This window comes from Tupaia chinensis, unplaced genomic scaffold (assembly GCF_000334495.1).
Source record: "Tupaia chinensis unplaced genomic scaffold, TupChi_1.0 Scaffold000270_1, whole genome shotgun sequence".
NCBI classification, from domain to species: Eukaryota; Metazoa; Chordata; class Mammalia; order Scandentia; family Tupaiidae; genus Tupaia; species Tupaia belangeri.
This window is the reverse complement of record NW_006159750.1, coordinates 4,563,340-4,588,581: the sequence shown is the minus strand read 5'-3', so window position 1 is coordinate 4,588,581 and position 25,242 is coordinate 4,563,340. Positions and strand designations below refer to the sequence as shown.

General features: G+C 39.5%; 2 protein-coding genes and 1 pseudogene across 2 annotated transcripts in view; 1 reads left to right on the top strand and 2 right to left on the bottom strand.

The window, feature by feature from the left end:
* FNDC7 (fibronectin type III domain containing 7) overlaps positions 1-2,490 on the bottom strand; it is a 40,969-nt gene extending 38,479 nt beyond the window's left edge. Inside the window, exons 1-2 of the mRNA XM_027772275.1 lie at positions 2,325-2,490; positions 1,803-1,821 (exon numbers count right to left, since the gene is read on the bottom strand). Coding sequence (XP_027628076.1) covers positions 1,803-1,821; positions 2,325-2,408 — 103 coding nt within the window. The 5' untranslated portion in view covers positions 2,409-2,490. The remainder of the gene's footprint in view (positions 1-1,802; positions 1,822-2,324) is intronic.
* A 5,958-nt stretch (positions 2,491-8,448) lies between these two features.
* On the top strand, positions 8,449-8,905 carry LOC102489618 (peptidyl-prolyl cis-trans isomerase A pseudogene; annotated as a pseudogene).
* Positions 8,906-18,060: 9,155 nt separating this feature from the next.
* Positions 18,061-25,242, bottom strand: part of PRPF38B (pre-mRNA processing factor 38B) — a gene marked incomplete in the record, with an annotated part of 9,250 nt that continues 2,068 nt past the window's right edge. Inside the window, 6 exon segments of the mRNA XM_027772274.1 lie at positions 18,061-18,286; positions 18,508-18,909; positions 19,549-19,772; positions 22,526-22,586; positions 22,666-22,817; positions 23,569-23,637. Of these exon segments, the coding sequence (XP_027628075.1) occupies positions 18,061-18,286; positions 18,508-18,909; positions 19,549-19,772; positions 22,526-22,586; positions 22,666-22,817; positions 23,569-23,637 (1,134 nt within the window).

Sequence of the window (25,242 nt, the reverse complement as noted above, 5' to 3'; positions counted from 1 at the left end):
CGTTCTAAAAAAACCACTTTGTCTCTCTGTCTCTCTCTGTCTGGTGAGTGCACGCGCCCTACAGCAAAAACCTCTCCAAAAATAAATAAATAAATAAATAAATAAATAAATTTTAAAATTTAAAAAACACTTTGCACATGGCCCAGCAGTCCTTGCCATAGCTTCCCAGTCAATCCTGAAGGTCTCTGAAGAATAAGTAGATAAGAATAAATTAGGGAATAATACTTTTTAAGAGCCTACTATTAATATATATGCATGGATTTTATGACATTTTATGCTAGGTCACATATCTATATCTAATTTTATATATTATTTATTTATTTATTTATTTATTTATTTATTTATTTATAATCCCTTCTCCTCCCTTCTCCTCTTGGGACCTTGGGCATGCACACACACACGCCTGGCATGAGTTTAAGCCACTGGGTCCGGGACTAGAACCGCAGTCAACTACGTGGGAGTCCAGCGACATGGCTATTACGCTAACTGCTGGTCCCTCTATATCTAATTTTAAAATTGTCTTCATTGCACTTCCTTTTCTATGGTGTAGATGAAATAATAAATATTGTCCTAATTTATGTCAAATCACTATGAGAGTTTATTGGTGATATCGTTATTACATGGCTCCTATAGATGATCAAAACCCCATTAAACATAAATGTCCATTCTGGAAATTTATATCTCAAGAATTTATGAGCGCTAGAGAAATTAGTTTTACCTGCAGTCATTTATTCAAGAGAAATAGTGATCAAATTTTTTTTTCTTAAAGTTTTTGCCATAGAGTACATGTGCTTACCAGAGAGAGACAGTGAGAGGAAAAGTGAAAAATCACATCCCAGGGAAGATGGCCACACTGCAATTCTTCCTCCTCTCTTCTCCTTCTGGGATTTTGGGCATGCACGCACAAGTGCTCAGCATGATTTTCAAGCTACCAGATCTGGGTCTCAGACTGCAGTTGGCCGTGTGGGAATCCAGCGCCTTAATCACCATGCCACCTGCTGGCCCCTGATCAACTCTTCTTAAGAGAAAGTCCATTTTCAGCTCTAGTTACCATTGTTTATATTTCAAATGCACAATATTAGAAGTATAAAGTCTTTTTTGATTAAAGTAGGAAATCTTAAATATTTAGTCATGTGCATCATTTCTAGTTTTCTCCTCTAATTCCCCAGAAGAAAAATTTAAAAATTATGTAAATTAAACTCTTCAATATTTGTGACTGAGGTCAGTGAACAGTTTGATGGTTAGGGCATTGGACTCCCACATGAATGCCTGTGGTTTGAGTCCTAGACTTGGCAACTCAATTTCTCACTTTTTCTCTTTCCATCTGTCTCTCCCTGGTAACTTTTTTTTTTTGGCTGCCATAGGCAAATTAAAAAAAATTTTTTTTGTATATTTTCTGGTCACATTTTTTAAAAGTAATAATAATAAATAAAATAAAATAAAATAATTATTTAATAAATTTGTAACTAGAATTTTATTTAACTAAAATGATGATCCCCATAAAAGTTTACTTATGGCTAATTGTGCATGAGAAAACACGTGACCACAGGACTCTGTGCATGACAGTACTCAATGAGAATGCCTCAGGAGGACTGGCCTTTTAAATTGGTCCATTTATTTGTTTTACCACTCATGGTTTCTCCAGCACCTGATAAAGTGGTTAGCACCCAGTGTGAGTGCTCAAAAAAGGCTGAATCTTTCTTCTTCTGGAAAAGAGTCTATATTTCAAGATAAGCCATGAGTTAACAATGGAAATTAAAAGCAAAGATGGGGAGGAAAACTTGGATGTCAGAAAATTTTACCTGTTTTTGCTGAAGCAACCTAGAAAAGAAAGTTCAGAAAATTAGAACAATAAAGAAAAGTACCACTTGGGGAAATGTAAAGCACAAATCAGAGCAGTAATAACGTAATCACTCCACCTTTATTAACGTGAGCAATCTTTCAGTCTTCATGAATATTTATCTGTGCAAATCATTCCCAGCACTCAAGTCCACCACAAAACAATTCCAAGTAGAATTTAGAGGCTAGAGGAGGATCAAATTACTATTTCATTTTTTTTGCTTTGAATCTGCCTATTGAACTGGGTCAGTATCTGCTGACAGATTTTTCAGAAATCTTTGTTCTTAAAATATAATGCAATCTTGTTTTCTTTTTATAGTATATCACATTAAATTTCTAACACACAAACATATACACTCTTGGTATAATCTAAAAGTACTTTGATTTCTCTCTCCCCATTCTCCAACCCTTAAACAACGGAGAAAGAAAGATAATAAATCTTTTTCTCCCCTAAATATTTGCAGTTGCTGGAATGGTGTACTCACCATTTTAAGACAGAGAAGAGTGAATCCAGTCCAAGACAAGCATTTTTCCAGTCCACCGGCCATGCTGCCAGATAGAGCTCTCATGTGGCACAAAATGAAGTGACCAGGGTCCTCCTTTGGTCCCAGAAGGGCAGCACAGTTGGGCACTGGGATGTGGCTCTACGGTGCTGGGAAGAGACCCTAGGAAGTAGCTCCTCCCTCCGGTGTGGGGCTGACCTGTAACTAGGGGCACATAGAAACTGGCAGGGACAGGTTTTGCGAACTCTGAAAAAAAGAAGAGTTGGAGAGAGAGCCATGCCAAGCGAGTCAAGCAGGCCAAAAAGCTACTGTAGCTGTGGTTTTAGGTCAATATGGAGAATGCCCTCTTTCCTTTTCTTTCTCTCTCTCTCTCTCTTTTTTCTTTTCTTTTCTTTCTTTTCTTTTCTTTCTTTCTTTTTTCTTTCTTTTCTTTTCTTTCTTTTTTCTTTCTTTCTTTCTTTCTCTTTTTCTTCTTTCCCTTTCTTCTTTCTTTTTCTTCTTTCTCTTTCTTTCTCTTTCTTTTTCTTCTCTTTTAATTTGTTACAAGGTACATCCACTCACTGGAGAGAGACAAAGAGACAAAGAAAGTGACAAAGCATCCCTCCTAGGGGGTGGGGGTGGGGGCACAGCACCGCCCTTCTCTTCCATTCTCCTCTCAGAGCTTTTTCTTTTATAAAACCTTTCTCTAAATAAATATTTTACAAAGCAGTATAGAAAACAAAACAAAACAAAACAAAAAACAAACAAAAACAAAAAACAATTGCTGGAGGGTGCATGTGCTCTCTAGAGAGAGAAAGAGAGAAAGAAAGAAAGCTCTGTGAGGGTGGGGCATGATCATTCTGTAGTCCCTCTCCATTCCTCCATCCTGTTAGTCCCTCTCCATTCCTCCATTCTGTTGGGATATTTTTTCTTTCTCTTCACCCCCCCCGCCCCGCCCCCCAGAGGTTTTTGCCATAGGGCGCATGGGCTCCGCAGACAGACAGACAAAGAGAGACAGAAAGCGATAAATCACCACCCCCCGGGAGGGGGGGGAGAGGGAGATGGTCACACCGCAATCCCCTCTCCTCCATTCTCCTCTCGTGATCTTGCGTGGGCAGGCACGCACACGCGCCGGCGTGAGTTCTAAGCCACTGGGTCCAACGCGAACCGCAGTCGACTACGTGGGAGTCCAGCAACATAGCCATTACGCTAACTGATGGGTCCCGCACCCGGCGTGAGTTTTAAGCCACCGGGTCTGGGACTTGAACCGCGTGGTGGACTACATGGGAGTCCAGCGAGACAGCCAGTATGCTAACCGCTGGTTCCATCCTGTTGGGAGTTTTGAGGTACACACACCTGGCATATTTTTCAGAGCTGAGATTTGAAACCCAGTCAGCCATATGAGATCCATCTCTCTTAATCATGAGGTTATAGGGCCAGCCCAGAAAAACTAATATGGTAAAATCATCATTTTAAACTCAGAGATCTTGACCAATGTTATTTTTTGCTTTGGCCCTTATTGGTTGGTGTTCTGTTGTTTTAGCCCAGAGAAGCCAGACCTGCTGAAGGGAGCTATCTGATGCAGGGCTTCAGTACATAAGGGGAAAGAAGCATGTCTCTTGCTGAGAAAGATAGTCAGAAGTCTCTGGTGAACACATTCATATTCTTTCATCCCCAGTACCACCCTGTGGGTCCAGTCCAGAGTCATCTTCCTAAGTCAGGGTCTTATTAATAATCAATTAATCTAAGCACTATAATATGTTATTCTTACAATAAGTCAGTAAATGAGTAATAAATATAATTAACTGACTTGTCTGGAATCACACTAGTATTAAATGTTTGGGGATTAAAACTCTTGAGTGTAACCTCTGCTTCCAACCAAGATGTGGCTAATGGAACTAGATTTACCCTCCCTGACTTCAAGATTTATTTTAAAGATACAGTAATTAAAGACAGGATGCTATTGGTATTATGATAGACAAAATAAATCGATGGGACAGAGTCCAAAAATAGACTCACACATTTATGAGCAATTTTTTTTCAATAAATGTACAAAAGCAATCCAAAGGAGAAAGGACAGGCTTTTCCAACAAATGGTGCTGGAACAATTGGATATTCATGTGTAAAAAACATAAACTTGATCCATACCTCACACTTATTATTATTTTTTTTTTGGAGAGGTTTTTTGCTATAGGGTGCGTGCGCTCGCCAGACAGACAGAGACAGAGAGACAGAAAGCAAGAAACCACCGCCCAGAGGGGATGGTCACGCCGCAATCCCTTCTCCTCCATTCTCCTCTCGGGATCTTGGGCACGCACACACGCCCGACGTGAGTTTAAGTCACCGGGTCTGGGACTCGGACCGCGGTTGAATACGTGGGAGTCCAGCGACATAGCCATTACGCTAATTGCTGGTCCCCCTCATACGTATTTTTAAATGAACTCAAAATAGATGATAGATTTAAATGTAACTCCTAAAAATGTTATAGTTACATCTAGGAGAAAAAAATAGATGGAAACGTCCAGCCACATATAGCCTAGTGGTTAAGGAAAAAGAATATCACATTGCCATATGGTTCAAACCCCAGTCCTGGAGGCTTGAAAAACATGCCAGGTGTGTGTGCAGGTATGCCCAAATGCCAGCAGGATGGAGAAATGGAGGAGAAAGGATTTTGGTGGGACTACGCCCCGTTTGGGGGTGTTTTCTCTCTTCTTTTCTTTTGAGTGCACACACACTGAAAATTTAACAAAAACAACAACAAAAAAATTAAAATCTTTGTGAATGTTTTTAGGCAAAGATTACTTCCATACATTTCTGAACAAGCATGATCCATTTAAAAATTGACAAATGGATTTCATCAAAATCAATCATCTGCACTACTAAGGGAATGAAAAGACAAAGCCACAGATTATGGGAAAATAAATGTAAATTAGGTATCTGATAAAAGTCTTGTATCCAGGCGCAGCCTGTGCAGCACAGTGGGTAGCAAACCGAACTGCAGTGCTGGAAGCCACACGCCAACCATGGGTCTAGAGGGCCCAAATGCCAGCAGGTGAAGTAAGCCTGTCCACCGGAAGTAAGCCTGTTGAGTTAGACAGCTAGGGAAAGGGATTGTAGTGCAATCAGACCTGTTGAGTGATGGTAAACTGGGACACTCCTACATCCATTTTTGGTCTCAGAACCTGGGTATTTTACCGATTTGGAACATAATGAGCATAATGCTCATTATTTTAGGGTATATACTGTACGCACGTATGTTGAAAGACAGAACCCTATACTCAGGTTGTAATCTCTCCAAACGTATCTTTGCTAAGCCTTCAACAGTTCACTTTTATGGTGTATGGTCATGGATTTAAAGAGATGCTACTTGGCCTGATTGTATATTTTCTCCGGTGTGCTCAGTCCCTCGTGTGCAGGCACAGAATGGCTGAGAATTGTGTTTAACTCCGATTGGGGTGTTACTACACAAGTATGTTCAACAGAGGCCAGAGCAAGGGAGTTGAGGGTGTTTACAAGTGCTTTATAATATTGGATAGTGAAAAATAACCAAGGAAGTGAGGCTTGCAAAGTCTCATTGCAGCAGAGGCTGCAATGGAGATTGCAAAGTTGGAAGGAATATTAGATTGAGGACCCAGGGGAGTTGAAGAATTGTTGGAGAGGACATTAAAGGAAGTAAGCAAGTTTAAAATGGAAATTGGAGAAGTTTCAGTTACTAAAAATGACCAGTTCTCTGATAACCATGAGAACTAGTAGTTACGGGAGGTCAGCTGGTGATGTAATGGTTGTTGCTGGACTCCCACATGGTTGACCTTGGTTCGAGTCCTGGACCAAGTGCTAGAAAATTACGCCAGGTGTGTGTGTGTGCATGCCCAAGAACCCGGAAAGAGAATGGAAGAGGGACTGCAGTGTGGTCACCCCTCCTGGGGGGTGATTTCTCACTTTCCCTCTCACTGTGTCTATCTATCTCTGGCAAGCACATGTGCCCTATGGCAAAAACCTCTTAAAAGAGAAAAAAAAAAAAAAAGCATTGGCAGTTAAGGTTAGGTGGAGGAACAAAACCATTTGTGGTTAAGAAATCAAGAAACTGAGGGGCTTGAGTATTAGGAAGATTGTTCAATTGGAATTGCTAAGAATTATGGCAGGAGTAGTTGGGAAAGAGGTATCGAGCCATCTGTTAAACTCTGTAAGAATTAAAATCCTAAGGGGGGTATCTTTAGAGGTCTGTGGAAGGTATGAACAACTGAGGAATAGTGGATAGTATTGGGTTGTCAGGAAAATCATGACACATTTTTGCACAGAAAAATATAGAAAAGTATGTCATTCCCTACAAACTAAGATTATGACATGAGTTTAATTTTTTTTTCCATTTTTTTAGAGAGAGAGATTTTTTGCTATAGGGTGCGTGTGCTCACTGGAAAGAGATAAAAATGAGAAATCATCCCCCATGAGGGATGGCTGCACCACAATCCCTTCTCCTCCATCCTCCTCTTGGGATTCTAGGCATGCGTGCACATGCACCTGGTATGTTTTAAGCTGTCGGTTCCGGGACGTGAATTGTGGTTGATTATGTGGGAGTCCAGCAACATAACCATTACACCATCTGCTGGCCCCAGGATTATGACATGAGCTTTAAAGGAGCTAGGAGATTCAGGAAAGAGAGAGAAGCAATGCCTAGAAGTATAATGATTATTATTTTTTTTTTTTGGAGAGGTTTTCGCTATAGGGCACATGCGCTCGCCAGACAGACAGAGAGAGACATAGAGACAGAAAGCGAGAAATTACCCCCCAGGGGGGATGGCCACGCTGCAATCCCTTCTCCTCCATTCTCCTCTTGGAATCTTGGGCACACATGTACACATGCCCAGCATGAGTTTAAGCCACCTGGTCCAGGCCTTGAACTACAGTCGACTTCATGGGAGTCCAGCGACATAGTTATGCTAACTACTAGTCCCACAATGGTTTTTTTTTTTTTTTTTTTGGAGAGGTTTTCGCTATAGGGCACATGCGCTCGCCAGACAGACAGAGAGAGACATAGAGACAGAAAGCGAGAAATCACCCCCCAGGGGGGATGGTCACACCGCAATCCCTTCTCCTCCATTCTCCTCTCGGGATCTTGGGCACACACGCACATGTGCCCGGCGTGAGTTTAAGCCACCGGGTCCGGGACGCGAACCGCGGTCGACTACATGGGAGTCCAGCGACATAGCCATTATGCTAACTGCTGGTTCCCCCACAATGATTTTTTTAAAGAAATATTTAATTACATTAATTAATTTGTTTATTTATTTTTAATTTGATGAGAGAGAGAAAGAGAGAGAAAGGAACAGTGAGAAAGCGAGCCGCCAGGTCCAGGACTCTACCTGTGGTCAGCCATGTGGGAGTCCAGCATCTTAACCACTATGCCACCTGCCAGCCCAGAAGTACAATAATCTTTAAAAGATAAGTTAGAGAAAATCATTTTTAAAAAGAATTAATTAATTTATTTTAATTTGACCAGAGAGGGACAGAGTGGGAGAGAGAGAGAAAGAGAAAGTGAGAAAGCAAACCATCAGGTCTGGGACTCGAACTGTGGTCAGTCATGTGGGAGTTCAGTGCCCTTAACCACCACACCACTTGCCGGCCCTAGGGAAGATAATTATGTTAGAAACTACTTCCGGCTAATGTCGACTTTTTGTTTGTTGTCAAAATAGGTGATGAGTGTGTCATGGTGGGAATGTATGCTCCAGAAATTTTTACATTGAAACTTGGTGAGCCATTGTAACAGTGTTCAAAGAGTGGTCACTAATCTGAGTATTGTTGAAAGGTGAGGCCTCTGGGAGGTGACTGGGATTGGGCCCCCCATGACTGACTCCTGGTAGCTTTAAAAGAGCAGACACATGGACACACATACTATCTCGCTCTGCCTGGGCATGTGATGGTCTGTGACACTTCGGAATTTTCCAGAGAGCTGCTGACCATAAGAAGACTGACCATATGTGGACCACAAGAAGACTCTGACCATATGTGATCCCTTGACTTTGGACCCTCAAAACTATAAACTAAATAAACATATATTACCTGGTTTTGCAGATGCCGCCGCCCAAGTGTCTCGCACTCAACCATGGTCAAACCCTACTGTGTACTTGGGCCACGTCTCCTTCCAGCTGTTTGCAGACAAAGTTCCAAAGACAGCAGAAAACTTTCGTGCTTTGAGCACTGGAGAGAAAGGATTTGGTTATAAGGGTTCCTGATTTCACAGAATTATTCCAGGTTTTATGTGCCAGGGTGGCGACTTCACACGCCGTAATGGTACTGGTGGCAAGTCCATCTATGGTGAGAAATTCGAAGAGGAGAACTTCATCCTGAAGCATACAGGTCCTGGCATCTTGCCCATGGCAAATGAAGGACCCAACACAAATGGTTCTCAGTTTTTCATCTGCACTGCCAAGACTGAGTGGTTGGATGGCAAGCATGTGGTCTTTCGCAAGATGAAAGAGGGCATGAATATTGTGGAAGCCATGGAGCGCTTTGGGTCCAGGAATGGCAAGACCAGCAAGAAGATCCCCATTGCTGACTGTGGACGACTCTAATGAATTTGACTTGTTTGCTCTTAACCACCAAACCATTCCTTCTGTAGCTCAGGAGAGCACTCCTCCACCCCAATCTGCTCGCTATGTCCTGTAACCTATGCTCTCACTGCAGTTCTTTGGGTTCCATATTTTCCTTATTCCTCTCCAAATCTAGCTGAATTGCAAAGTTAAGTTTATGATTATGAAATAAAAACTAAGTAACAACAACAACAAAAAACCTATATTGCCCATGTGGCATTCGGTTGTTAGTGACAGAAAAGCACACTAAATACAGTGTTATTTTTGAATAGTTCTGTTGGGAAACAATACAAGTACAACAGTTGTTATTGCAATATAAATTTCCTTTAAAGCTTTGGATTACTAAATTAACCAGCTGTCTGAAATTCTCCTTTTAGGAATGAGATTCTGCAAAGCAATAAATGCATGAATTTAGGTGTGAGGGGAATAGAGCTAAGACCAAGATGGGAAACGACTAATAAGAGTGAGTCTAGGAGCCAACAGGTGGTATAGTGGTTAGGGCACCGGACTCCCACATGGCTGACTGTGGTTTGATCACAGACTGGGTGGCTTGAAAATCAGGCGGGGCGTGTGTGCATGCATGCCCCAAGTCCCAGGAGAAGGGACGACAGTTTGGTCATCCCTCCTGGGGGATGATTTCTTACTTTCCTTCTCACTGTCTCTGTCTCTCTCCTTTCCAGCGAGCGCACATGCCTTATGGCAAAACCCTTAAAAACAAGAGTGAATTTATTGGGGCCAGCAGGTGGCATGGTAGTAAAGGCACAGGACTCCTACATGGTTGACTGCAGTTCAAATCCTGGACCTGACGGCTTGTTTCCTCATTTTTCCACTCTCTCTAGTGAATGTGTGTGCCCTATAGCAAATTGTAATAATAGTAATAATAATAATAATAATAATAATAAAATTCTTAAAATAAGAGTCTATTTAAACAATATTAGTATATGAATAGGATAATATCAGAAAATAAGATTAGTCAATACATAACACAAAGGCTAGAAGGATCAAAAATAGAAACAAGAGAGGCTAGAATGAGAGATAAAATATAAGATGCTGCAGAGTCACTGGCGTTTGTTTTTTTTAAAGAATTGTGTAATTTTGGGAACCAGCAGTTATTAGCATAATGGCTATGTTGCTGGACTCCCACGTAGTCGACCGCGGTTCGTGTCCCGGACCCGGTGGCTTAAAACTCACGCTGGGCACGTGTGCGTGTGTGCCCAGGATCCCAAGAGGAGAATAGAGGAGAAGGGATTGCGGCGTGACCATCCCCTCTGGGGGGTGATTTCTCACTTTCTGTCTCTAAAAAAAAAAAAAACAACTCTCCAAAAAAAGAAAAAAAAAGAATTGTGTAATTTTATTTATTATCATCTTTTTTGAGACAGATTTTTGCTATGTGGTGCGTGCACTCACCGGAGAGACAGAGAGAGAAACAGAAAGAGAGAATTCCCTCCCAGAGGAAGAGCCTTGTCGCAATCCCTTCTCTTCCATTCTCCTCTTAGGATTTTGGATATGCATATACATGTACCCTGTTTAAGTTTCAGTCAGTTAGGTCCAGGACTCGAACCACAATAGACCATGTGGGAATCTAGCAATGTAACCATTACGCCAACTGCTGGTCCCTATTATCATCATTTTAAAATATGAACAGAAAGAGACAGAGAAGGAATGTGAGAAAGCAAGCTGCCAGGCTCAGGACTCAAACTGTGCTTGGCCATGTGGGATTCCAGCACCTCAACCACCACGCCACCTGCTGGCCACAGTCATCAGCTTTTTAACCCACAAAACCTGGGTCCATGCTTCTGGACACTTAACCTTGTTCACTAAGTTAATTCTGTTTTAGGTTTCGTTACTTGTTTAATTTCAGATATCAAATCTGTAATTAGGACTAGATTTTTGAGAATGACAGAAAATCTTTAACAGTGACTTAAGTAGAAGTTTATTTCTGATATAAAACAGTGAAGATAGGACTCCCAAAAGTGGCATGGCAATTTTTTTTTCTTAGGTTTTTGACATAAGGTGTATGAGCTTGCTGGGGAGAGGGGGGAGAGGAAGAGAGAGAGAGAAGAGAAAAGAGAGAAAATGAGAAATCATCCCTAGAGGGGATGGCCATGCTGCAATCCCTTCTTCTCCATTCTTTTCTCGGGATTTTGCACATGCACGCACATGTGCCCAGAATGATTTTCAAGCCACCAGGTCAGGGACTGAAACTGCAGTCGGCCACATGGGAATCCAGCGTCTTAACCACACAGCTGCTGGTCTGGCATGGTAATTCTATTCCATAGACTTTGCGGAGATCCAAGCTCTTTTCCTCTTTTCTTCTCTTTTCTTTTTAAAATTATTTATTTAATTTAATTTAATTAATTAATTTATTTTTTTAGTTTGACCAGAGAGAGACAGAGGGTGAGAGTGAGTGAGAGAGAAAGTGAGAAAGCAAGCAACCAGATTCAGGACTCGAACCCTGGTCGACCATGTGGGAGTATACAGTGCCTGCTGGGAGTAAACAGCTATGTGGGAGTATACGGCCACCTGCTGGTCCCCAATCCAAGCTCTTTTCAATTTTCCAGTCTGCTTCCATAAGATGAGGCAGCTTGTTGGCCCAAGATAATAATTACAGCTATCACACCCAAGTGCTAAGCAGCAGAATTCAGAGAGGCAGGAAAGAGCCAAATGATCAGCCACTGAGGTCCCTGTGACCACTTACATCCCATTGGCCAAAATTCAGTCTCATGGCCATGTCTAGCTAAGAGGAAAAAGGCATGTTCAGTCATTAATTTTTTTTTCTTTTTTTAAAGAGATTTTTGTTATAAGGGTGTGTGTGCTTGCCAGAGAGACAGACAGAAAGTGAGAAACAACCCCCAAGGGAGGATGACCATGCCACAATCCCTTCTCCTCCATTTTCCTCTTTGTTTTTTGGACACACAGGCACACGCATCCAGTGTAAGTTTTAAGCCACTGGCTCCAGGACTTGAATCACAATCAACTACATGAGAGTCCAGTGATATAACGATTACACTATCTGCTAGTCCCCTGTCATTAATTTCTATTGTTATAGAAAACGAGAAGAATGGATACTGGGGAACAATTGGCAGTCTCTGTCACATGGATAAATGAATGAACAAAGGAATGTAATTCAGCACATAGGATTAGCTTAGGTAGAATTTGAAACACTTAAGGATAATAAAAGGAGGGAAACATCTGACTTCAGTTTATTTTGTAACTTGAAAGAGATAAGGCAGAAAATTGAGGAACTTAAATGAACAGATTTGAATAGCCATTGTAGGAGATATAAAACAATGAAACATGGAGGCCAGCAGATGGTGTAGTATTTATGTCGCTGGACTTCCACAGTTGACCATGGTTCAAGTCCCAGATCTAATGGCTTGAAAATCATGCCAGGCATGTGTGTGCATGCCCAAAATCCCAGGAGGAGAATGGAGAAGGGACTGTGGCATGGCCATCCTCCCTGGGTGTGTGTGTGTGAGAGGGAGAGATTTCTCACTTTACCTCTGTCTCCAGGGAGTGCATACACTGTAAGGCAAAAAACCTCTTAAAAAAAAAGAGAGAGAGAGAGAGAGACATGTTTAAACACATAGGAATATGGAGAGTAGGATTTACTATATAAGAAAACAAAAACAAACTGGAAACTGAGATTCTCAGAGGCCCTGATTCATTCTCTAGTCTTCCATTAAATCCTTTATCCCTTTTTGCCCATGGGCAGATCATCACTATCAAGAAAAAGGAATTATACCTAAAACTTTTGACTTCTTTGCTAACTCAAACCAAGTTGATGGCATTCTCTTACTGGTGCTGCAAGAAATTTCTTCCACTGATACTGCTGAATACCCAGGACAATGACGACTTCAAAATTCAATCTTATTTATGATAGTGCATGTGTGTGCGTGAGAAGAGAGACTGAGAGAGAAGCACTCTCAACAGAGTCTGGTTATATTGCAACTCTTTCCGCCCTGCTCCTCTCCCGCTCTGCAGCCCTCAGGCTGTCAGGATCTTGGGCAAGCAAGTGTGTATATCTAGTATGTTTTCAAGTTGACAGGGGTGGGTATCTGAACCCGTGGTGGGTCAGGTGGCTTTCAGTCCTGCAGTTTGTACCTAACCAACTGGGCCACAAAGATTGGACCAACTTCAAAATTTCTAAATAAGAGGGAAGAAAGGACAAGAGGCTCTCTCTTCCATTTGCTCAGCAAGCAGTCTTCATTAAAATTGTATGCCTGTGTGGGATGGAGTCAGGGCTGATGGAATTTGTTAGAGGTGGGGTGGGATGTGTCTCATTTCACTGACCCAGGACATATAAAAATAACTCAGCTTTGGGATGGCTACAACAAGAATTGACCAAGGAAAACTAACCGATGACTGGCGGACTTCAGATACTCACATAGCAGGGAAACTTCACGTGAGGATTTCCTTACAGTAGGTATTTTCTTTCCAACCTTTATGACTGTATACATGTTATACAAAATGCCTTAAGACCAGCTGTTTAATTTGGACAAGTACAACTTGTTTTTGCAAAAGGTTGGAAAGGCACTTCCCCCACCCCCACACCTGAGTCATTTTACCTGCATACTAATATGATTATACAATGGTAGAAATCTTTTAACTATCAAAACCAAATGAACAATGGAGTTTTTAAAAGTCAGTGATGACGCTGACATAATTTTCAGTTGACTGTATTCATGCTGTCATGTTTCTTATAATAACAAATGCTGACACTTATCCTAAAATGAAAAGTGCCATTTCAGAGGAATTTGCAAAAGTACTGTGGGATCTTATATTTTGAAATAAATGACTTGGGGCATTTCAGAGACTGAGACTTTGAGAAGCAACCTTTCCCTCCTGTGTAAAATCGGCTCCACTTAAACAATTCTGTGTAAGAGTTTAAATTCAGTCATGTACAAGATGATCAAATTAAGACCAGGGGGTCCAGCAAGTGGCATGGTGGTTAGAGTGCTGGACTTGCACATGGATGACCACGGTTCTGAATTTTCCCCCCCCCCCCCCCCCCCGGCTCTCTGATTAAACTAGCAAACAAAAAAGAATTAAAATAAGTAATCCTTAAAAACAATTTAGGACGGGAACCAGCAGTTAGCGTAATGGCTATGTCACTGGACTCCCACGTAGTCGACCGCGGTCCGTGTCCCGGACCCGGTGGCTTAAAACTCACGCCGGGCGCGTGTGCGTGTGTGCCCAAGATCCTGAGAGGAGAATGGAGGAGAAGGGATTGCGGCGTGACCATCCCCCCTTGGGGGTGATTTCTCGCTTTCTGTCTCTATGTCTCTGTCTGGCGAGCGCACGCGCCCTACAGTGAAAATCTCTCAAAAAAAAAACAATTTAGGACCAGAATCACTTTACTATTCATCAGTTGGTATCACCAAAGAGAACTGGTCAATTATTTGAAGCTGAACTCTAGCATCAGCTGAAATATTTGAAAACTGCCAATGTTGGGGGCTCATTTGTGCTTATTTGTTAACTATTTAAATTTAAAAAATATATTTATGCTCATAAAAGACAACTTTCAGAGAAGAGAATTAAATGAATACTAACACTTTCCTATTTTATCTTGTAAGAAAACAACTATTGCCCTTATGATTCTCTTGGGAACTTTTCTGGTTCACTATGCTATTCACTTCCAAATACTATACACCTAACCACAATTTTTAATTCAGGAGTTCATCTGAATTGCAAATTTTAGGATACTTTGGGTTTTTGTTTGGACTGTCATCATACTCCTAAAATGGGATCAAGAACTCAAAGGTTAAGAACCACTGACTGGGGCTAATAGGTGGTGTGTTGATTGAATGTGTTGGACTCCCACAAGGCTGACAATGGTTTGAGTCCTGGACCTGGTAACTTGCTTTCTCCCTCTCTCTCTGGTCAAATTTTTAAAATAACAAATGAAAATAAATATATATATTTTAAAAAGAACCACTGACTTAAGAGGAACTAAGTCACTGAATATTATAAATTTGGTGTACTAAAATGGCCATTTATATATTAAAATGTTAAGATTTTTAATCTAGCCCATATATGGAATGTAATCACAAATAAAACATTAAGAAACAGATGCAACAATATTTAGGAAAGGTGAAATAATTCCAGTAAGTACAAAAACTGCTAGTTACATTAAGCTCTATTAAGAGCTTAAGTTTGCTCATGTTCCAAGGAACGACCGAGATATCTTTCACAACTTGTTTTCCCAGTATTTTAGGAAGTCACTCTTCACATAAAACATGTCTACTATTGCACTAACTAGTACTATTTACATGTCGTAATTACCAAAATGTTTCTTTAAAGCAAACTTACATTAAAAATCATTAAGAAGTCAAATACAGCTTGTAATATATACCTCTATTTGAAATTACTTAATAATTTAAAATAATTTTCCATGTTAAGATAAATCTACTGGCTTTCATAACATAAGAAAACTTCCATGTTAAGATAAATCTACTGGCTTTCATTTCTTAAGAAAATTTTCTAATTTTTAAGTGCCTAACAGTGTAAACACTTTATCGTCAATTTAAAAGGCAACTGAATCTTCTCGTAGAATGTAAAGTGTAGCATTTTTATTGCAGAATCCCTTCATTTGATTTTTAAGTGGAACTTACAAATATAAAGCTCAGATGGCAACTCTTCCAGGTGTACTCATTTACTCCATTTAACACTTCTGCAAGTAAATTCTGAGTACCCATCAGTTGGCCAATCTTTGTTACTGATAAAACAAGGGTCAATGTGTGTGCCAGGAAGGTTACTCTGGTGCTAAAACACTCATGTTTAATCCTGGTACTGACAAAACTACCACTCTGGGCTTATTTTCTGTTCTAAAAGAAGTGGATGAATCACTTCTTAAAAATGTATTTTTTTTTTTTCTTTTGCCAGAGTACATGCCCTCACCAGAGGCAGGGACCTGAAAGTAGCTCCTAATAGGGTGTGGCCATGCCGAATCCCTTCACTCCATCTGACAGTATGGGCATCCACACACATATAACTCTGCCCGAGCTTTTTTTGCTATAGTGTGTGTGCACACTCGCCAGAAAGAGACAGAGACAGAAAGTGAGAAATCACCACCCTGATGGCCACACTGCAATCCCTTCTCCGTTCTCCTCGAGATCTTGGGCATCCATGCACACGCGCCCGGCGTTGAGTTTAAACCACTGGGTCCGGGACTCGAATCCTGGTCGACTACATGCAAGTCCAGTGACGTAGCCATTATGTCATCTGCTGGTCCAGTCATTTTTTTTTTTTTTAAGAGATTTTTTGCTATAGGGCATGTGCTCACTAGAGAGCCAAAAAGCGAGAAATCACAAGGAAATGGCCATGCCACAATTCCTTCCATGCTCCTCTAGGAATTTAGGGCAAGCATGGCAAGCATGTGCACACTGAATGAGTTTCAGACCACCAGGTCTGAGTCTCAAAACAGGTCGGAAATGTGGGAGTCCAGCAACATAACCGTTACACCATTTGCTGGTCCCAATGTCTGCATGTTTTTCAACCACTGTGGCTGGGATTTCAATCATATGGTTGTCCACGCAGGGCACAACTCCCTTAATCACAAGGTACAGGGCTGGTCCTGGATGTTGTATTTCCATCAAGTCCAAATTTTAACTGATACTAATGTAGTCCAAATGAAAAGTAGGCCAATAAGCATCTTTCATGTGTACAATTAATCAAAATAACTCTAATGACACGTATAATATCCAAAGACAGAGGAACTGCCATTATTGAGAATTCTAATTACTATCACAATATATTATTATCTAATTAATATCACAATTCCACTCTACTAGTTCTTTTACTAGCAGACTTACTTTTCATCTGGGCTTTAAGATATCCCTCTATACAAAGTACGACTCGATTGACATTTTATCAATTTTCACAATAAGAATATTCTAAAAAATGTTAACAAATGGGGGGGGGGAGTCAAAACCCAGGCTAAAGGATTTAATCCAGTATTTATTCCACTCATGATGGTTCTCTGTAATCAGAATACAAGTCATAAGAACAATCTATCAAATAATTTGCTGATAGTCTTAAATAATGCAGCATAGCATTACCTTTAATACCTCTGTTCTAGATTAAGTTTTAGAAACTCAAACAGCAATCTTTATTATCAATAAAAAAGTTTTAAATTTTAAAAAAAGGACACTATATCAAGCTGTTTCATAATTTAAGTATTTCCCATTTATAAAAATGCTTTGGAAGCTTGAGGCCTAAATCCTTCTCTACTCATCTGCCCCACCCTCTCCCAATTACACATTAGTACAGGGTTGCTGCAAGAATGCTAGGCTTTAGACATTAATTTTTTTCTTTAATATAGTATTTTAAAATCTGAGAAAGAACTCAAGAAAAAAGATTACATGTCATGTATTTTTTTCAAATAAAAAAGGAAAACTAAGTGAGTAATTTTTAGGCATACTAACAGTGTCCCTTTGAGGTAGAATGCTAAAAGGACTTTTGATCAAATCACAGCCTAATTTAAACCTCTGCATCAGAAACTAACTTCTCATAAATTCTCTCTAAAGGTAACTGGAGAATATTTAGTTTAACATATTAACAAGAGCCTTCCAAGATAATATACAGTGGACAAGAATGTTAATCCTACAGTTGCTGCCTTCATGTACATTGAAAGCACAGAATTCTCCTATAATAGACATCCAAGATCCATTCTCAAAGTCTTTAGCATTCTATTACGAAAAGCACAGCCATGCTAACTTCATTACACAAACCATAATCCCACACCTACAAAACAAAAATAGAATTAGTGGCAGTTTATTGCCTTATACAAATTTAACCAACATGGCAACCATGCCAAAGGAATTAAAACATTTTCAGGACGTATGTACAGACTGTACATTTCAAAAACAATTAAACAGTAAAAATGCAAGAACAATCTGTGCATCATGTATCAAACTCAACAACTGGGTGAAAAACATCAATGCAATAAATGGGATTACAAAGGCTTTTTTTCAAAAGAGGAATGAAAATGCAGCCTACAGGGAGCTTCGACGAGTGCGTAACTACTGCACAATCTCAACTGGGGTGAGGGGGAGAAAGAAAGCAGATTTAATCAAACATTTATTGGATTCAATGTGATCCACTTTTACAAAAAAAAAAAAAAAAAACAAAAACAAAAAAAAACAACCACTTCACACAGTCTCATCTTTGTTTTTGTGTTTTTCTTGGCTCTCTTGTTCTATACTTTGGCTCCTTCGACGATCGTGTTTGTCTGACTGGTCCTTGCTATCACCATGATCTCGTTTGTGGGAACGTTCTTTGCTTCCACTACGCTTCCTAGATTTTTCTTTGCTGGGGCTATGTTCCCGTTTTTTTGATTTTTCAACACTGTCAGTTCTTCCTTGACTGCCACTTCTACTGCGTTTATTTGATTTTTCTTTACTTTCATTTTTATGTTTACTTGATTTCTCTTTGCTCCTGCTTCTACTTCGTTTCCCTGCATTTCTACTTCTACTCCTACTTCTGTGTTTTCTTTCTCTGCTTCTACTTCTACTGTGTTTTTTCTCTTTCTTGGAATCTTTCTTGTCATCTCTATGCCGCCTATCATCTTTGTCTTCTTTATGTTTCTTCTCTTCCACTTCGCCCCTACTTCTCTGTTCCTTGGACCGTTCTCTTGATCGTTCTCTCTCCTTTTCTCGGTCATTACCTCTTTCCTTATCATAATCACGATCTCGTCTTCTACCTCTCTCATTTTCTTTCTCTCTTTCCCGATCCCTGTCCCTTCTATCCCCTTTCCTATCACGACTTCGACTACGACTTCTATTTTTTTTTTGCTATGCCTGCGTTCTAATCCCCGATCAATACTTCGAGATCTTCGCCTTTCTTTTTCCCTTTCTTTGGCTTCACGTTCTAGTCGCTGGCGTTCTTTTTCTCTCTCTAATTCTCTGTCAAAACTAGAAGACCCATGGCCCTCCCGATGATGACTTCTGCTTCTTGATCTTCTTGGGGACCTCCGTGGACTAAGTGATCTCCTTGGAGACCTAAAGAAGGGGAAGGAAAGTTTGATCAATAGAACATACTGTAAAAATTTCATCTTTTCTCTATGTAAAAAAAAAACTTTTATCAGTATTATTTATTCAGGCCTCCAACTTAAATACACATCAAGAATAAATACAGCAAAACAGGGGAACCAGCAGTTAGCATAATAGCTATGTCGCTGGATTACCACGTAGTTGACAGCAGTTCGCGTCCCAGACCCGGTGGCTTAGAACTCACACGGGGCGTGTGTGCGTGCATGCCCAAGATCCTGAGAGGAGAATGGAGAAGGGATTGTGGTGTGACCATCCCCCCTGGGGGGGGGACTTCTCGTGTCTTGTCTCTCTGTCTCTGTCTGTCTGGCGAGCGCACACGCCCTATAGCGAAAACCTCTCAAAAAAAAAAAAAGAGTAAATACAGCCAAACAAACAAAAAAACACTGACTGTTCTAATTTACAGATATACAATTTTGGGCATTTTTAAATGCCCTGAAAGGAAAACAAGGACCTTTTGGAAATCAAAGTGGCAAACTAATAAAATGAACAGTGTAAAGTGAATTTTCTAAGGACTTGCCATCACTTCCCAAGAACTGATTTTGTCTAAGACATATTTAAAACATAAGTATAATTCAGGAGCTGTATTACCTGGAACGTCTGCGTTCAACATGTCTGTCTATTTCCTCGGCACCTTCCTTTCCATCTTTCTTGATTTTTCTAGGTCGGGTTTTAATTTGTTGATCAATATTCTTTTGAACTGGAACTGGAATTCTTGGAAATAAGGTAGAAAACCACTCCAGTTTTGTGAGAAAAGACCGCAGCATTTCTCCAATGGTCATTACACAGCCTCCACCAGCCTTCACATCTAGGTCCTACAGAAACACAAAAGATACCCTAGCCGTCAAAAAAAACTATCTCAGCATACACATGAATACTATAAAAATATTACCATCTTTGGAATCTTAAGTTTAAAAAAATTCTAATAGAAAAATTCCAATTTTGTATCCTAATCTGGTAATGAATGAAACAGAGAAATATCTGGGCTTTGTGTGTGCATGCAGGTGAGAGCAAACCCTGCAGCCTCATGGGCATAAAGGGAACTGATCTCACTCAGTTAATAAGAATATAAAAAAGCCCCTTACATTACTAAACTATGTGGAACAAATCACTTACATTTACATTCCACACACCTATTCAGTATATACTTAATTTCTGTGGACACATTTGCACACATCATACCTAGTACTGTAACCTAGCTACATTAAGAACTACGTCAGACAATTTTCTGTCTAAAGGTTATCTTTTAACAGCTCTAATAGAAAATGAAGCCCTAATAAAATTGGAAGCAATAGCAAACCAACTGCCATGAAGCAGTGAGGTTTCTAATTTAGTTATGTAGAAAATAAATAAATGAACAAATAATTGGAAACGCATAATCCATGATGACCATTGTCTCTGAAAAGGGTCATTACCGCATGAAGGCCTTCTTGCTATGCCCTCTCACAGCTCAGGACATGTTAGTCAGCTATTGTCAGTCCCAAACCTATAGTGCAAGCACACAAGGAAAGTGAGATTTGTTATCTAAACAGGAAAACAAGAGCTAAAGGTAAAACTGCTTGCACTCACACACATTTAAGTGTTCAGATATACAGTATTTCCAAATATAATCGCTGCAGATATCTAAAGAAGAAAACAATAAGTTAGCTTAAGTAGAGGATCTCAGATTTGTAAACACAATTAAAAAAAAAAACACAGAAATAGAAGCATTCAGAAACAAACCTAATACTACACCAATTATGAGGAGGGACATGCTTTTTTAAAGATGGAAGAGAGTTCTTCTGTCTGGAAAAAATTCTCATCTAAAGAGAAAAGCACTTTAACAATTTTGATTATTACCTAAAATATTTTGCTTCTTCTAGTTATTAAAAGCTCATTAAATAGGTCAAAAAAAAGGGAAGAAAAAAATTTTAATTCTCTACATCTAAATGAATCATTGATATTTTACAGGTATACATGTAATAAAAAAAAATAACAGATTTTTATTAGAACCATCATTTAATCCAACAAATTATTTGGATGAACTTTAATAGCACTACTGAACTATAGCACTTAGTTTACTTTATGATGCTTGACCTAGTAGCTTGCTTTCTCATTTTCTCTGTGTCTCTCCCTAGTCAAATTAAATGAATGAATAAATAAAATTAAAAATAATTCTTTAAAAATAATACTATATAAAGTAATGGGGGGGGGTAGATATGTGGAGTACACAGCTCATTACTGAGTATATTTTGAGAACTTGGACTTCATTATATAAGCAAGCTAATACAAATATGATTTAAATCAGTTTCAGTAGTTTCCCAAAGCAAAATTTCCCGAAACATATGTAACATGCTTGGACACTAGATTTAGAATTTCTGAAAATCTATGCTACTAATTTAAATAGAAGATTTTTAGGTCATATATGAATATCTTAAAACAGGGTCTTGGGTCGCAATCCTCCTGCCTCAGCCTCCAGAATAATTAGGCCACGCCACGGTGCCTGACTTTTTAGGATGTGCCAGGAATCAAACCCCAGTTTCTCATACAACAGCATATTCTAGGGTGCGCTACCACAGTTGGGCCAGAAAAGGTCAGTGTACTACTAGTCAGAAAGCTACAGGGGTCAGCAGGTGGTGTGGTGGTTAAAGGTGCTGAATTCCCACATGGTCAACCTAGGTTCGCATCCCAAACCTGGTGGCTTGCTTTCCTCAATTTCCCTTTCTCTCTCTCTGATCAAATTAAAAACAATAACAAATGGAATTAAATAAATAATACTTAAAAAAAAAAAAAAGGCCAGAAAGTTAGAATAAAAATGATCTGTTCTGGGGGCCAGCAGGTGGTATAAGTGGTTAAGTCGTTGGACTCCCACGTGGCTAACCACAGTTCCAGTCCAGATTTGGTGGCTTAAAACTCACACTAGGTGTGGGTGCATGCGTGGTCAAATCCCGACAGGAGAATGGAGGAAGGATTTTGGCAAGGCCACATTTCTCGCTTTCAGTCTCTCTGGCTAGTGTACACACCCTACAGCAAAAATCTCTCTCTCAAAAAGATTTGTTCTATCACTTTGAACAGCACATCTGAACTCTCAGCCATTTGCCACACCCAGCTCTTTTATTCTGAACTTCCATGCACGTGGGACAGACACATGGAAAAGATGGTAAAGAACTGAAACAGCCTGGGCCAGTAGATGGTGTGGTTAAGGCACTGGACTCTCACACTGTTGACTGCAGTTTGAGTCCTGGACCTGGCATCTTACTTTCTCACTTTCCCTTTCTCTCTCTCTCCCTGGTCAAATTAAAATAACAATAAAAAATAAAGTTAAATAAATCTTAAAAACAAAAACAAAAAACTGAGACAGCTTAGGAAAAAAGTTCCAACTAATTTTATGCACATGTCTCTGTTCTTAATACTGAGCATGGCTCACCTTAAGAAGTCACTATCAGTACAACATATAAAACCTAACTAGGAGAAGAAAATTTTAATAAGTCACTAAAATGTATTTACATAATTTAAACCTCCCATAAATAGATATTTAAAAAATGAAGAGTAATCAGAAGAAAACTAATTATTACCCTTGTTGACATACCTCTTCATCATCAAGGAAGGATTCAAACCAGTCCCACAGATCTGTTGGGGGCTGTGTATACCTAGAATTACAAAACCTTATTAAGTTTAGGTGAATTAAAGTGAGATATTTACTGAAAATACAAATAAATGCATGCTCACCTTATATACATAAATCCAAGAGCTCTAATATATGGAGAATCTGTGTGCGTTATGAGACCCATCACTTGCTTGCGAGTTAATTTCAGAGTAAATAATTTGTACAACAGGCAAAAAGCTGTGGAAACAATTCCTCCTGTTCCAACACCTCGGACCTTTAGAGGAGATATGTAAGTAGTAAAATAATTAAGATACTTAATGCCAGTTGAGTCATCTTGTTAGCTATTAACAAGCCCAAATCCTGGGACCTGCAGTTGGCATAATGGCTATGTTGCTGGACTCCCATGTAGTTGACTGTGGTTTGAGTCTCAGACCCAGTGGCTGAAACTCACACCAGGTGCGTGAGCCCCAAGATCCCGAGAGGAGAATAGAGGAGAAGGGATTGTAGCATGGCCATCCCCCCTGGGAGGTGATTTCTAGTTTTCTGTCTCTCTGTGTCTTTCTGACGAAAGCACACACCTTATATAGCAAAAATCTCTCCCAAAACCCCCCACAAACAAACAAACAACAAAATCCAGAACTAAGAAAGAAGTGTTAAAAATAACAATTTTTCGGGGCTAGCAGGTGGTGTGGACTCCCACATGGCCAAATGCAGTATGAATCCCAGACCCAGCGGCTTGCTTGCTTGCTTACTTTCCCTTTCTCTCTCTCACTCTGTCCCTCTCTGGTCAAATTTAAATAAATAAATGGATTCAAAAAATTAAGATAAATAAAATAATTCTAAAAAAAAAAAAAAAACAACAACAACAACAATTTTTCTAATCTTGGACAATTGAATTTAGATCAAATAAAATCCCAAGATCTGACAACAAACTATAATTTGAGTATGTAACTAATATACCCTTAATTTTCTAATTTAGTTTATTAGACACGGAAAAACTAAAAAATTCACGTACTTCTACTTACCCCTCCGCACATCCCTGTCTGGCCTGCTGTTTTCCTGCTTCCCTTCTCCCATGGTTCAACATGTGTAACCTGAAAATAGAAGAGGAACACAACAGATACTCACATATTGGATTTTGAAAAATAAAGTCTGATTTAAGTAAATCCAAGTCTACAACAGAGCAGCTCTTCCCAAGTATTTTGGCATTGTTTGTATTTTATTTACTTACATGAAGTATGTGTATCTTTGAAAACTGCTTTCAGATTTATAGAGCACCAATAAAGCTACTAGGAATTAACAAAACCGTAACAGCTTTAGAGAGCAGAAATCCCATTAAACTAGCTTTATAAAAAGCTGCTCTCTATCTATGTGGGAGTCAAGAATTTCTAGTTTCATATACTTGTAGAAAATATTTAATATTTTAATTTTGCATATTATGAGTTACTTTAAAAATCTTCATTTTAAAATGAATGTAAGCCTTCACTTTAAAGCAAAAAAGTATTAATAGAGCTTAAGTATTAACTTCAAGAAAAAATTAATATCCTCAGTTCAATTGTATGGTGATTTAAACATCTACATTATAAAATAAAATTACTTTAAGAACACTGCTAAAATAACAAATTACTTCTGATGCAAAATTATGAAATTTTCCACTTGTACACTTTTTCACCAGATCATGTTCCTCCTTCATTAAAGATGAAATTTAAAGGCCAAACTTACAGAGATCATTCTTGTAATTACCAACATAATTATGTGTAACAATCCAATTTCCCCCCAGAATATAAATGGTGTCAAAAACTAAGTATGGGACCAGCAGATGGCATAATGGTTACGTTGCTGGAGTCCCACGTAGTCAAGCATGGTTCTAGTCCCAGACCCAGAGGCTTAAAATCATGTGCGTGCATGCCCCAAATCCCAAGACAACAGAGAAGGGGCTGCAGCGTAGCCATCTCTCTCCCCCTCCCTAGGGGGTGTGGTGGTAGTGATTTCTTGCTTTCTGTCTCTCTGTCTCTCTTATGAGCCCTATAGCAAAAAATCCACCCCCTCCAATACAACTGAGTATGAAAAGTCATTAGTATACATTAAGTATAGTAAAAAGTAATAGGGTATCATTTTTGCTAAATGAAGATCCTACATTTTACAGTCTTTCAGTGGCTTTAGACAGAAAACCATGCATTTAAATTTAAGCACTACTTTATTTTGCTCTGCCAGCAACTCCTGTTGTACTTTACAGCTGTTTCCTTCCTCCAGATCACTATGTAGAAATGTTTCAGTTCCTTAAAGGTTAAGTCAAAATAAGTGGAGGATGGGGGCTGGCAGGAGGCATGGTGGTTAAAGGTGCTGGACTTCCACATGGTCAATTGCGGTTTGAGTCCCAATACTGGTGGTTTGCTCTCTCTCCCCTCTGTCTCTCGGGTCAAAATTGAAAAATAATGATAATCAATAAATAATTCTTTACAAAAAATAAGTGGAGGACACAATACAAAAGCAAACCACAAAATTGGAATCCTAACACATTTCAATGATTATCTGATCCAAATTTAATAACAAAACTGGGACCTTTCCTTATGATAACTGAATTTAAAAATAATTCTTGGTAGAATCCTAAGTTCTTTCAAAACATATTTGAAACTTGCTTTTCAGTACTTTAACACTTGCCTTTTGCTATAAAACCGAATCTGCAACAAAAAAAGCAG